The sequence below is a fragment of the Monodelphis domestica genome, chromosome 3, assembly GCF_027887165.1.
Source record: "Monodelphis domestica isolate mMonDom1 chromosome 3, mMonDom1.pri, whole genome shotgun sequence".
Classification (NCBI taxonomy): Eukaryota; Metazoa; Chordata; class Mammalia; order Didelphimorphia; family Didelphidae; genus Monodelphis; species Monodelphis domestica.
In genome coordinates, this window is record NC_077229.1 from 196,019,651 (window position 1) to 196,035,003 (window position 15,353).

Sequence of the window (15,353 nt, forward strand, 5' to 3'; positions counted from 1 at the left end):
GGAATATGATTTTTGAAATTGACCAAATAAAAAAAAAAAAGAAGATTGCCTGGAGGTACCAAAACCAGTATATGTCCCAGGTAGGACACAAATCTAGGTCATCTCAGCTATGGCGCCTGCATATAACTATGCTTTTCATTTAGTATATAGAAATCATGGAGATAAATTCAAACTGCAGTTAGTTACACCTAAAGAATCAAATTTTCATATATGTACAACACTATAGCAAGAGTCTACAAAAATATAGACGAAAATAGTACTTAGACAAATTCTGAGGGTGAAATGTTCTTAGAAGAATATACTTTCTTCTTATGGCAGGTAAGAAGCAAATGGATCTGGCCCTCTGCAGGATTCAAATCTTAGGGCTATCATTTGTTTATATTTGAGTACTGCAACAGACTGACAGCTTTATTATTGTGTTGTCTTCTCTACCTTGACAATGAGTTATGAATGTTGGTGTTCCAAAATTCATACTTATATTTTTTACCAAGTTTTAAAGCAAAGTTAATTTCATCTTAAGGCTTGAGTTGAGCATCATGGAAATAAATGCCTTTATTTTGTTTGGGAAAACCCCACGGAAGTATAACAATATTATGCTGATATCCATTCCTATCATTTCCAGGCTTCCTGGAAAAGTCAGATTTTGCAGAAATTGCAGCTTCAGCTATTTCAACTAGAATCATGTTGGGTCATTCTCTAATACTTGTAGTTGAAACAGTAGTGCAGATGGCAAATGAAGAAGTAAAGTCTCTGATCAGAAGTCTTCTAATTCTTTTTTCCTCTGTTTCCTCAAACCAAAAAGAAGGCACCAGGGTACATGGCTGCCAAAGATTTTGAAAGACTTGGTAACCTTCATTTCCTTTGTAAGTATTAATCCTGAACTCCTATATGAAATAGATATTATCCTATTATCAATTATACAGTATCATAGAGAAAACGAAAGCCTATTTTTTTTTCTCCCATGTTATTAAAAAGTGCTAACAGAGGAAATAAAAACCACAAAAAGAGAGAAAGTTAGAGCTAGAAGGTGGGTTAACTCAACTCCCTCAAAAGGAAGCTGAGACCCAGAGTGGCGAAAGTAATTGTCTGAGGTCACAAAGGTTAATAATTAGGAGTAAAGTCAGGATACTCCCAGATGTTTTGTTTCTCACTCTAGCAGTCTCTGCCCTTGTGACTTCATATTCTCTTCCCAATTCTAATTATCATCCTGAGTTTTCTAGCATATATGCCACAATGACATACAAAGACATACAACAGATGTTTATGTCAAATATACTTAGAAATCATGGGACAAGATGAGTATCAGAACTATAATAAATCAGTGATGTTTATCTGAAAGTAATTATGACAGCTTTTAAAAAAAGCAATCATCTCAAGAGCTGGCAAAGAGAATAAAGGGTAAAATCTGTCACTATGCTTAGGTGACTTTCTTGACTATTTCATTCACTTTTGAAATTAAATACACAAGACTGTTCAGCTCATTCTCTTTCCTAAAAGAAGGACTTTTATTTTCCTGAGGTTAGTTGTGTCCTTAGGGATTACTAGGAAGCTGGAGTCATTCTAATCTGGACATCTCTTACTATTTGTCTGTGACTACACATTGGTCATTTGCAGATTTCTGGCTACATTCCAAAGTCAAGCAACAAAAATTTAGGTGTCCTCTATGGCTTTAATTATCTGCACTTCATCTTCTTGATGTTAGAAAAGTTTACAGAGTTATCTACAGAAAGTCTTCAGCTTCATGGAGACCAGATACAATTTTTGCTCCTATTGCTGCTTAGGATCCTTTTGAAAGTGAAAATTAAAATGGAGCTTTGGGGAAATGGTAGCCTGGTATCCAACAAAAAGGGCATTTTTTTTTCTTATGAAGAATATGTAGGTTTTGGAGTAAGTCTTTCCCCAAACACCCTTGCACAAATTATTGAATTAGTGATAGCTACTTCTCCTTCATTCATCTCCTCTTTCCCTTCACCCCCAATAAATGAGAGAGAAAAGTGGGTAAAAATGACAAGGCATGTGTTGAATACTGTGTAACTGATATCATAATCACAGTTTTTATATTGGTTAAAATCAGCAAATGAGCATTAAGGACAAGAGTATAAAAATGATATCCCAGAGGATTAGAGAACCAATTGGGAAAAGGCTGCTTCAGTCCTTCATTCTCTAATTAATGTTATAGAAAAACAACCTTATTATGGAGTTAATGGAGTTGTTTCACTCTACCTTCAAAAGAAAGATGTAAAAAGGCAAAATTAATGCTCACACCAAGGTTTTTAAGAAAGCCTAGTTTCAGAGTCATAATTGGATCACAATTCATTTAGTACCATGCTTCATATCAACTCCATCTGCAGAATATCCCAATAACTAATAGTTAAAATTGATGATACTGACATCAAAATAAGGTTAAAATTTTCTCATTATTTTATAAAAAAGCAAGAAAATACTTAGTCCATTAAAGAAAAATTTCCATTAAAACTCTTAATTAAAATAAAATTTTAGGATGTAAAGGTTTAACAGTTATATGGAAAACCCTATTAAACCCTATTACCCTAGAGAATTATTCTCCAAGGATTCTAGTCATCTGAGTTGTACTCTAGATTGCCATAACCTCATAATTTCCTTCTGTTTCTTCCCATTTCTAAATGAATAAAAGGGTGGGATTTTGTGACTCAATGAGACAAAATTTACATACATGGAAGAATGAAAAAAATGATAGTATGTTCTAAAATTTTTTTTTAAAAGAGAGAGTAAATCTTCAATATATCTTTCCAACAAGAGATGATGGTAGATATAGACAGGATGTAGTATATTGCCAATGATGACATATCTGAAAAATAGCACTAAAAACATTATCAAAGACATTCATGGCTATAAAAAGAAGTAGGTCAGTCACAGGCAATTCAAGTACTACCCTGGGGATTGACAAGATAATAAAAGAAATAGAGAAAGTGAGTTGGGTGGATCCTCCATAAAGGATATTAACAAGGACAGAGAACTACATAGGAAGCTGAGGCTTCAATAAGACATGATCTATATTGGCAGAGCAAGTATTCAAGCCAATAAGCTCAAAGACTGATGGATCAAAGCACACATCTTACCTGTCGCTGAATTACTTCTAGGTTTCTTTTGGCTTTATTCACTAGAATTTGTACTTGTGCAGGATCCTTTACATTTTTATTTTCTCTGAAGGCTTCTCTTATCCTTCTGATGGCATAAGTTCTAAACAGATGGGAGGAAAAAAAGAAAAGAAAGAATGTCACAATCTGGGCTTTTAAATGCATTAAAGTGGTTTCCTTTATCAATGATCCCTCCTATGGATGTCCTACTTTGTCATCAAAGAATCATTTACAATGAGGCTCATTTTGATGCAGCACTGCTCTGCATTAAACTAGTGTGTTCCTCAGGAAATACATACAAAATAGGATTAGGAAAGAGACACAAAATAAAACTCCCAGAGAAGCCACTCAACCTCCCTGGGTCTCAGTTTCCTCATCTTTAAATCAAGGATTTTGGGCTAGATGGCTACTGAAGTCACATATAGTTTGATGACTCCATGATTTCTGGGCTGACTAATGTTTGAAGTTACTCACAAGAGTGTGTCCCTCTTCCCTTCAGAGAATGGTTTAAATGGTGGAATGGAAAGGAACGTTTATGATCATAATGCTAAATTTTACATTTTACATGAGGAAAGTATGGTCTAAGGAAGTGAGCAAAGTAGTAGAAACAGGACTAGAATTGAGACCTCAAAATCCATGCATAATTATAAAGACAAAAGTGGGAACTGGAGGGTGAAATTATTTTTTTTTCTGAAGTCATCCACTAAAAACCTGACAGAGAAGACACGATAACTAGAGCCCCAGTGAGCTATTTCCTGCTCCATCCTCCTGACTTTCCTGCCTCTTCCCTCAGATAAAGTCATGATTTCAATTCTGTTCAAGTCAGAATCCTATGGACGAACATGGCCAAGTATTTCCTTCAGTTTCTTTAGCAAGACAGTGATCAGATAGATGATCTTTAAAGCCTCTTCTACCTTCAAATCCCATTATTCACCTTCTCTTTCTCAAAAAGTCATAAAAAAAAAAGCTATACAAAGAATGTATGGATTTGGGTAGTTTGCAGTAACTAATTAGATGTCTTAATAAAACCAATCAATCAATAAACATTTATCAAGCAACCAATCAATATCTATTCATATGTGGAAAGTCTGTGTCTTAAGGAGATAATATTTAATATGGGGTGATCTAAGTGTATATACAAATATATATACAAGGAATTGTTTGGGGGTAGGGCAACAACTAGCAATAGGGGATCTGGAGAAGCCTTATGTAGAAGAGAACATTTGAAGAGGGCTCTAAAGGAAGCCAAGGGCCTCTAAAAGGCAGAAGTGAGAAGGGAGAGCATTCCAGGAATGGGACTCAAGAGTCTGCATGAGCATGGAGATGGAAAATGGAATCAGAAATGTGATGTATGACAAACAGCCAGAAAAGACCAATCTGGCCAAAATTTAAAGTATTTGAAAGGAAACCAAATATGATAAAGATGAAAAGATTGGATGGAGTCAAAATGAAGCTTTTAAATGAGAAACAGAAGAATTTGTATTTGATTGTAAAGGTAAAAGGAGTCACTGGAGTTTGTTGAGAAGAGGAATGACATGGGTTGGACCTGCGGTTTAGAAAAACCATTTTTGGCAACTGTGTGGAGTCTGGAAAGGAAAGAGTAAAAATGAGAAAACTAATTAGGAGGCTATTTCAATATTCCAGGTAAAAGGGCCTAAATTAGAACAGTGGCTGTGTGAGTAGAAAGGGGGCATTGGGAGATATATACAAGACAGAATGAATAAGACAGCAACAAATTGTCTATGTGTAGGTAAGAGCAAAGAGTTGGGGATGATTATGAGTGTGGAAAAATGGAAGTGCCCTTGACACAAATGGAAAAGTGAGTTAGAGGCAGGACTTTGGTGTGCTAGCTAGCTAGCATTTATTTGGCACCTGCTATGGGCAATATTATTTCATTTGTTCCTCAAAACAACCCTGGCAGTAGGTTTATTATTATCTCTATTATTAATAATTATTATAGTAAATATTGGTATAATTTATATTACTTCAATTTACAAATGAGGAATCTGAGACAAATAGAAGTTAATTGATTTTTCCAAGTCACACTAGTGAGTATGTTAATTTGTCCAGGACTAGTTTTGAACTCAAGTTTTCTTGACTTTGGAGTTCATGACTTTACTCACTGCACTATCTACCTGCTTCAAAAAATTGCAAAAGGTAATAAAAATCTCTTATTGTTCAAGCCCACTCCTCCCTTCATCCTAACCAAAAGGATGGTCAACATCTTCTATCATTCAAACACAGATTAAGAATATTGTTAAATATTACTTTTCCCTGACCATTGTTATTTTTCATAATCCACCTAAAAATGCAACACCCACATCAACAATCAAGAGGAGCTAGGATGTAAAGACCAAAAGAGTAAAAAAGAAATTGGATATTTAAATCTAATAAACAAAATTAAAAAAAAAAGAATAAAAAGAAGTGGGCTTATTCTGCATCAGAAGAACCAGCATTTTGATCATGCTGTGGTGGAAAGACCGACGGGCTTGGAGTCATAAGGTCTGGCTAGGTCTTCTTATCTACATACTCTGTATGAATGTGGGCAAGTCATTTGATACCCTAGAGACTTCGTTTTCTGTTATGTAAGATGGGCAAAGTACACCTGTTCTGTCTCATCTCATGTTGGGATGAAAACATTTTTTCTTTATTTATTTTTAATATTTTTCTTATTTTTCTTTTGAAAATATTATTTAGTCAATTTAGAACATTATTCCTTGGTTACAGAAATCATTTTCTTTCCCTCCTTCCCCTTCCCCTCCCCCTTCCAGTAGCCGCCACGCAATTCCACTGGGTTTTACATGTTCCCTTGATCAGAACCTATTTCCATGTTGTTGATGTTTGCACTAGGATGATCATTTAGAGCCTATCTCCCCAGTCATATTCCCCTCAACCCATGTAATAAAGCAGTTGTTTTTCTTCGGTGTTTCTACTCCCACAGTTTTCCCTCTGAATGTGAATAGTGTTCTTTCTCATAGATCCCTCCAAGTTGTTCAGGGTCACTGCATTGCCACTAATGGAGAAGTCTGTCACATTCAATTGTACCACAGTGTATCAGTCTCTGTGTACAATGTTCTCCCAGTTCTGCTCCTTTCACTCTGCATCAATTCCTGAGGTCATTCCAGTTTATTATTCCTTTGAGCACAATAGTATTCTATCTGAAAACATTTTTTGATGTGTAAAGTGCTTATGTTATATCCTTGAACAATTTTAGACAATGTATCAAAAGTCAAGCCATTATCTCTTCAAACTTCAACTCTATTTGCATTTAAAAATGCAAATCCAAACCTCGCAATATAAATACCTGGCTGAAGAAAAGAAGGCAGCTTAAGAACTATTACATGTGTGAGATGATCCTGAGAAAAGCTCTTCAACTTTAACTTTCTATAAGCCAACTGGAATGTTAATGCAGTGGATCATAAACACTCAATTCCAATCCTAGGAATGACAATGATTATGGCTTCTATGTACTAGCAGATGGTATAAATCTTTAATGAAGGCCCATTCATCTATAATGTGATAGAAGGCTGTCTTGCAAGTAGAATTTATTAAATACAGGATCATCATATTTGTAACTGATAACCTAACAAACGTTTTAAGCAGAAGGTGAGTAGCATTCTAAGGGCATTAGTTGAAAACAAGCTTCTGGGGATCTGATTAGTCTTTCTGACATATCCCCTAACTGTGGGTGTATCTCAAGGGTTTGGGAATCCTGGACTTTCTACACTTTCTCACTTGGTATCCCCTTCAGCTTCTATGAATTTGATCTTTATGCAGATGACTCATAGATCTCTAGTCTCAGTTTCTAGTCTCAATATCTCTACTAAGCTCTAGTACCATGTCACTTTTGTTTCTAATCAATTAAACTCCAGGGGGATCCTATCATCCCTATGATCAAATATAAACTGCTCTGTTTGACATATAAATTCTTTACAAAGTAGATTTCATCCTATCTTGGTAGAATTCTTATTCCTCTGCCTACTCTACTGACTGACTAATCAAACTAGCTTTTTACCACTTTTCACACATAATGTTCTGATTTCCATCTCTGTTCTTTAGCACTGGTTGTCCCCTTAGCCTGGACTGTGCTCTGCCTTCACCTGCATGACATGTCCTTCAAGCCTTGGCTCAAGCTCCATAATTTTCAGGAGACCCTTCAGAGTTTCCTTTGGTTCCCAGCTCTTTCCCTCCCAATGTCACGTGATGGATATCTTTTCTGGTATGTGCTTTATAGATACTTATATGAACATAAGATTGAATGCAGGCTCCTTTATTAAGGCAGAAACAGTTTTGCTTTGATCACTGGGCAATGAGTGTCTAGCAAAGAGCCTGGCACATAATAGGGGCTTAATAGATGTATATTGATTAGTGATAATTGACATACTATTCCCCCCCCCAACTTTCCTCCTCTTTTAAATACCCTTTCTTTTGGGGGACATAGGAGAGTAGAAATCATTTGGTCTTATTATTTTGAACCATCTGTGGATTTTGTCACAGCATGATTTTTCCTGAGGGAAAAAGCATCTTGCCAGCCAGACTCATTTCCATCATTTTTATTCTCCACTCATAATGCAGCACTGGCCTTCTAGGAAGAAAGATAAACAGGCCATGGTGTTCACTTCTAAACACTCTGTTCATAAAGCCAGTGGCTGGCATGGAATATCTTTGGGGACAAAACAAGAGTACTATAATTGATGTGTAGGGTTCTACATTTTTCATCTCCTTCAAACTTTAAGAAAAATGGAAATAACTTAAGACACCAAACAATTCATATTCAGTTTCAGTAGTCTGGTCTGATTCCCTGTGTCTACGAATTCAGCTTGCTGTTTTCATTTTTCTCCTACCTCCTCCAACTCCCATGCTTAAAATCTACCTATGGCAATGAAGCTAGGAACCCATTTAATCATTTAACATTTATTCCATGTCTGTCTCATATGGAATGCATAGGGGAGATGCATGATCAATGAGCCCCAGTTTGTTCCTTAAGAAACTTGACGTCTCTTAAAAGTGTCTATTAAAACCTAAAGCTATGGTTCAAGTCTTGCATATGCCCTGAAAAGAATGAAGCAGGCACTTATTTATTTTTTCTTTTACTCTTCTTAGATCCATCCTCTGGGCAGCAAGGTGGTGCAATGGGTTGAGTAGGCCTGGAGTTAGGAGGATATGAGTTTCAAATCTGACCCCAGAAACTTTCTAGTTGTGTCTCAGTTTCAGCATCTGTAAAATCAGTTAGAGAAGGAAATGGCAAACCACTCCAGTATCTTTCCCAAAAAATCCCCAAATGGGGTTGGGAACAGTAGGCCATGAGGGAAGAGGCTAAATAGATCCACCTGCAATGCCACTTCAAATTATAAATTGCTTTCTTTTGCCCTAAGGGAAGATTCTTTGTTTGACTTGGAAACTCCAGTGTAAGTGCCCTCCAGCTATTTACTCAGGTTGGATGGGATCCTCTCTGCTTTCTCCAAGAGGTAAACTTGACTTCAGCAGAATTGCTTCTGCTCCCCTCATATGTGGAATGCTTAAGATGGGGAAGAGTCCTTCTATAATACTATAGTCCATTCCTTACCTCCACAACTCATACATGGTTTGCTGATTACCTGGGTAAACTGTCTTCCTGTGCATTCCAGATACTAGTCTCTAAACTATTTCACTGAAAAGGAACATTTCAAAGAAAAATTCACAGATGTCATAATGAAAATAGCAGCCAGCTGCTGCACAATATCTGGCATTATGAAAATCATAATATGAGTCATATGCTGTTTGAAATAAGGCATGAAAAATTAACACATAAAGGGCAACAGAATAACAACCACCATCAAATGTGCAAAAGCAGGATATAGCCACTGAAACAGCTAGGCTTGTATTCCAAATAAAATTACTTTTCTTCCTCTACACCCACTGCTTTGGAAAAATCATCTGCTGTCTTCATCTGCTGCCCTCTCTTCTTCACGTACACAGCCACAATCATAGTTCAGGCCTTCATTATCTCTCACCTGAATTATTGCAGTATCTTCCAAATTTAGGGGTTCTTAACATTTTTTTGTGTCATAGTTCCTTTGGACTGACTGGAAAACCTATGTAGCCTTTTTCAGAATAATATTTTTAAATACATTATAAAACATAGGACTGCAAAGCAAACCAGTATACTTAGTTATCAAAATATTAAAACTAATTCAGAGATTCCAGGTGAAGAAAACCTAACTGGTTTTGTTTGCTTAAAGTCTCTTCCTACTCCAAACCATAGTACATACTACAAAACTACTAATGTGATTTTCCTAAAGCCCAGGACTGGCCATAGTACTCATGTAGTCAATAAACTCTGGTTGCTCTCTCTTGCCTCAAAGACCAAATATAAACTTTTTAGTTGACATTTAAAGACCATAAGAACCTGTTACATAATAGACATTCAATAAATACTTATTCATTAACTGATTTAAAAATTTTCCTCAAATGATGCCTATTCTTGGTATTCTCTCTCTCTCTCTCCTCTACCTGCCCCTTTCTCCCTCCCCTGCTTCCCCTCCTTCCCTTCCATACATCTTAGAATTAAGACTGTGTAGTGGTTCCAAGGCAGAAGAAGTGTAAGGGCTAGGCAATTGGGCTTAAGTGACTTGCCCAGGGTCACACAGCTAGGAAGCATCTGAGGTAAAATTTGAATCCTGGACCACCTGGCTCTGAATGTACTGAGCCACCTAGCTGCACCCTCTGCACATTTTTCATAAGTAGGGAAACCCAATATAGTCAGATATGCTAATAAGAAGCCTGAGCTGGAAATGATATCTGCTTTTTCCATTTTTGTTTTCTTAAATTTCTTTATAGCTCTTCATGTGGCACACTGAGAACTGTGATAGTAAGAGAGTAACTGGGGTGCCTCTACTATCACTGATGGGGAAAGAAGTTTTTATAAACAATCTTTACACATCTTTTAAAATGTCCCATTTATTTGTTGTCTCTCTTTCATGTTCATCCTTAAATGACCTCAGCATGACATGATTTAATTGAGTCTCTTGTGAAGCTTTCAGTAAACTTTTGGCTACACCGATTCTTGCTGTTTTAAGAGGTAATATTGCTCACAATCTTAGACCATCTCCCTTTGTAAGATTTTTCCAAACTATATTCTAAACTGCTGTAGCTTGGGGTTGCCATCTCTTTCTTCTTGGCAAAGAGTTTATACAACTGGCTACTTAAGGCAAGTTTGAAGCTAGGGGCTTTTAACCTAGGGTCAATGGAGAGATTTTGGAGGACCCATACACTTGGCTAGGAAAAAAAATACATAACTTTTTATGCCAATACAATTGGTTGCCTTGATGATACTATGCATTTTATTTTATTCAATTAAAAAGTATTATTCTGAAAAAACTGTTCAGAGCTATCCTCAGACTGCCAAATGGATCCATGAGACAAAAACTGATAGTTTTGTTTTAGCTTCTTCATGGCAACTGATTTCCATTGATTAAGCTGTTATTCTTGGTAGCCTAGCATAGTTGATATAAAGCTGTCTTGGGAGTCAGGGAAGATTTGGGTTCACATCTTGCCAGAGACAGTTGGTGATGTTAATGTAATGGATGGAGCTTTGGCCTAGAGCCAGGAACCTAGAGTTCAAAGGTGGCTTCAGATATGTATTGGCTGTCTGACCCCAGACAAGACACTTAATCTTATTTGTCTCAGTTTACTCAACTGTAAAATGGAGAAAATACTAATAGCTGCCTCCTAGGCTTGTTGTGAAGATCAAGTTATTAAAGTGCTCGGCATATAGTAGATGCTAAATAATATTTATTTCCTTCTTTCTCCCTTTGACATATAATGGCTATGTATGACTTAGGGCAAACTGGTTAAGTTTTTGGTGCCCCAGATATATACCTATAAGACCTTAAGTTGCAAAGAAGGCACTCAGCTTTGTTAGAGAAAACTCCTCACCAAATAACTCTTGTATTAATGAAATATCAGGTCTAATCAGAATTTAAAACAAATAACAAATTCATTAGGAAATTATGAGCCAATTATTCTGTTCTTTAATACATTTCCCTTCTCTTTTTTTGAAACCATAGATTAAGTAGACAGCTTCTACTGAAAGCTTCATAGCATAGTCATGGTAACAAGACTATTCTGGACCCTGATAAAACTTTCTCCTACTAATTTATATTTTGGCTATGCTACTTTATTATTCAAAGTTCTCTTCAGTGGTTCCATGGTATATTCAGATTAGGTGCAGAAGCTCCTAATGTTGAACTCAGCCATGTACTTAGTTCTTTATTGCATCTTGAATTCCTAGATGCAGCTTAGCCTGGCCCTTTAAAAAAAACAACAAAAAACTCTTACCTTCCATTTCAGAATCAACACTGTGTAGTGGTCCCAAGGCAGAAGAGTGGTAAGGGCTAGGCAATGGGGGTTAAGTGACTTACTCAGGGTCACATAGCTAAGAAGTATCTGAGGTCAAATTTGAACCTAGGGCTTCCTATCTCTAGGTCTAGCTCTCAATCCACTGAATTACCTAGCTGTACCCCACACTCACATGTACTTAAATATCTTCCCCATAGCTCTATTGCTGAAATACTCTTCTCCCCCCCAAAAATATATATAATACCTATGAATATATATACATACATATACACATATGCATATTGCATTTAGTGTGAGCACCAAGAGGTTGTTATTCCATTAAAGAACAAGATAAAAAAAACAACTAAACTTAAAAATATTGGTCTTGCTTGATACTGAGCATGAACACAAAAAGCTATTTTTAAACAAAAAATTATATATTTATATTTTTATATATACATATGTACATAGATACATACCTATATATATGTATATATTAAACAATTCTTATTTTCTCTCTCTCTAAATAGGTGATGCCAAAGCTTTTAGAGAGCTTGTAATCACTACTCTTTTCTAGCAGGTATTCTCCTCACATTTTGCAGACAGATTGTCTAAGAAACATGCCTGTTTACATCTTACATTTAGCACTTAGAAAACAATTAAAATCCTTAATCTATAAATGAATTGAAATTAAACTTCTTGTTATCACCCAAATCTATCCTGATTAAACTTTTAGTCTGGTGACATTTGGTTACACACACATAGATTTTTCACAATGTAAACCAATTTATCAGAGTAAAGGCCACCTACCATCTAAATTCAGCTACTGCACACTAAGGCATACAGATCAAGTGTTTGTGGGGTTGTTGGTTTCTTTTGGTTTAGTTTTGGAAATGCTTATTTATATAGAAGTAATGGCCCAAATTGCTGCTTAAAAAACAAAACAAAACAAAAACAACCCCAAACAAAAACTAAGCCCAAGCATACTTGTAATTTGCCATCAGTCTATGAGCTCCTCTGTGGCTTGCCTCACAGCTATCCTCTTCTCACCTCCCCAGCTAGGAGGTATTCCTAGGAAATTGCATTTTCTGTTCCTGCATGTGTTGCAGGGTCACAGAATTTAGGTTCCCTTCTGCATGATAAAGATGGTAATAATAGCTGCAGAGGTGTACATAGTGCTTTATATACATTTTCTCATTCTATTCTTATACCAAATCTCTTCAGTAGGCAGAGTGGTATTATCAACATTTTACAGATAAGAAAACTGAGGGCCATAGACATCATATGGAATATTTAAGGTCACATAGTGATGGAGGTAGGCCTTTAATCACAAACTCTTCAATAACCTAATGTATGGTAGCCATTCCCCACTTTTCCCCAAATGAAATTAATCGACATCTTTAACATATAAAACCACCTGCCTTGAATATTATAGGGGCTAAATAAATGTCTTTTGAATGTAACTTAAATCAGTCTGAAGAGTTTAGGCTCTTAAATAAATGTGGTCTTAATAGTGTTTCCATTTGAATTTTAAATTGTGGCATATCAAGTGGAACCACTCATATAATTGTCCTTTGTATTGCACCACTCCATGTGGCCCTTTGGATGGCTTCAAATTTACTGGACATACATACACCTTGAGGGCTGGGTATGCAGCTAAATATTTAAATTATTCATCTTACTGGAATAATGAAAGCACAAATAATTGAAGAGCCTGTTTCAGCCATTAGGCTTAACGTACTCCATTGCTTTAACATTTTACAAACATTGCTAACAAGGAGACAAATGGGCCAATTTGGGCTTCACTTCTCTCTCAATGCTACTATCCATCTCCAGTATTAAAACAGAGTAGGTAGAAGAAGAAACAAAGGACTGGAAAATTCACAGGTTCAAATAATTACCACCTGAGTAACTGAGAATGAGCTATATTGTGGCCATAACACAGACACCCTTCTCACTCACTCATCCCTGTCTTTTTCTCTTCCCCTTTTCTTTATAATAGGTGGTGGGTGACTCTGATAGCAAGAAAGAAAGCCTTTTTTTTTTTTCTCCCAGCATAGCTACCTTCTCTCTCCAGTAACTTCCTCTCTCCCATAAACAGCTGAGAACCAGAAAGAAAATGGCCTATAAAGTTCCTTCAGACTATTTACTCCTACTTTACACTCAATTCTGTCAATTCTGGATATTTATTTACTAATCCAACAGAAGATTAGAAGGAAAGAAAGCAGATGTTGAAGGTTGGAATATTGCTTCTAGTCTGAAATGATGGAAGAATTTGGAATCAAGAAGAGAAAAGAAAACAAAAAATGAGGAAAAGAATACACCTTCAGTAAGGCAAGAGTTCAGCTACTGTTTAGACAAAAATTCTGTCATGTCGAGAGAAAGCTTCTTTCTGAATATCTACTGCATTTATTCTCTTTTCTATTTCAACTACAATGTCCTAATACAGGTTTCTCTTTACTACTTGCCCAAGACTACTGCACTAAGTTCCAAACAGGCCTCTTTACTTCATTACTGGCAGATGAATATTCCTCATGCAAAATTTGATTATGTCACTCGAAATCCAGAACTCCTTAGTGGGCCCCTTTTGGCTATCAAATAAAGCTGAAACTTTTTAGCCTAAAGTTTAAATATTTTTATGATCTGTACCTATCCAAGGTTCCAGTCTTATCTCATATTATTCCATTTCCCATACTCTATTCTTAAACTGAACATGAGTATTCACCATGCCTCCAAGCTTCCCAATCTCAATGCCTTTGTCCACACTGTTCCCAATGACTGATTTCCTCTGCAGCCCCAATTATTTAATTCTTACTCAAATACCACTACCTCAAAGAAGTCTTTTTTGATCTTTACCACACCCCTGATCAATGACCTTTCCTCCAAAGGCCTTATGAGTATTTGATTTACATTCCTCTGTTGTACTGCTGTATTATTTTGCATAATGGGTATTTTAGATTCTCAGAGTTGGAATGGGCTTCTGAGGTCATCTAATTTAACACATACCCAACCAACAAGAATTTTGACCAATACCACTTGAAGTGAAGACTCACTAATGCTGTCACTTTGCATCCACAAATGCACTAGGAATCGGGAAAGGTCAAAGGATAGATAGGTTATGAATCTTTGGTAGAATTTAGCTAGGAGGCACAAGGTGAACCTTTCTATGGGAGCCTGTTGCTTTACACAGGAATCTCAAAAACTCCAGATCTAATTCCCCATTTTTTGCTGCCTGCTTCATTAGGTATAAAAGCTGCTCCTATAACTTTCTTTTTTTAATTATCTAATGTTCTGATTTCTTTCCATACAGTAAAAAGGCTGTACAATGAACCAGAACTAGAATTGCAGATAGCTAAAGCTGGAAGGGACCATAGTAATCTTAGAGTGTGATATAATGGAAAACCAAAGATTTGGATTTAACATCTAGTATACATAGTGTCAAGTATACAGTGGGTACTTTATAAATACAATAGGAGCTTAACAAAAGCTTGTTGATCATTTGAGATACCTATCACCAAAATCTGGCCCTGCTACTTCTTACCTATGTTACTTTGGGAAATATAGTCCGTCAATAAATATTTATTAAGAACTTACTATATTCCAGGCACTCTCCAAAGCATGGGGAGATACAAAGAAAGGCAAAAAACAGTCTCTGCTCATGGAGCTCATGGCCTAATGGGGAAGGCAAAATTTAAACTATTTACAAACAAGATTTAAATTGGAGATGATCAACCGAGGAAAAGCCGTAGAATTAATGAGGATCAGGAAAAGATTCCTGTAGATGGCATTTCATCTGGAAACTGAAGGAAGCCAGGGAAGCCAAGAGGCAGAGTTGAGAAAAGGCAGTTTTCCAGAGATAGGAGAGGTAAGAAGATAGAATTAACTCTCCCTTTATCTATTTTTAGTTATTCAAATTAA

At 36.3% G+C, this 15,353-nt stretch overlaps 1 protein-coding gene across 3 annotated transcripts in view; it reads right to left on the bottom strand.

The window, feature by feature from the left end:
- LYRM4 (LYR motif containing 4) overlaps positions 1-15,353 on the bottom strand; it is a 222,458-nt gene that overhangs the window by 164,798 nt on the left and 42,307 nt on the right. For all 3 annotated transcript variants that reach the window (XM_016431789.2, XM_016431785.2, XM_007488015.3), the window contains exon 2: positions 3,099-3,219. In XM_016431789.2, the coding sequence (XP_016287275.1) occupies positions 3,099-3,219 (121 nt within the window). The remainder of the gene's footprint in view (positions 1-3,098; positions 3,220-15,353) is intronic.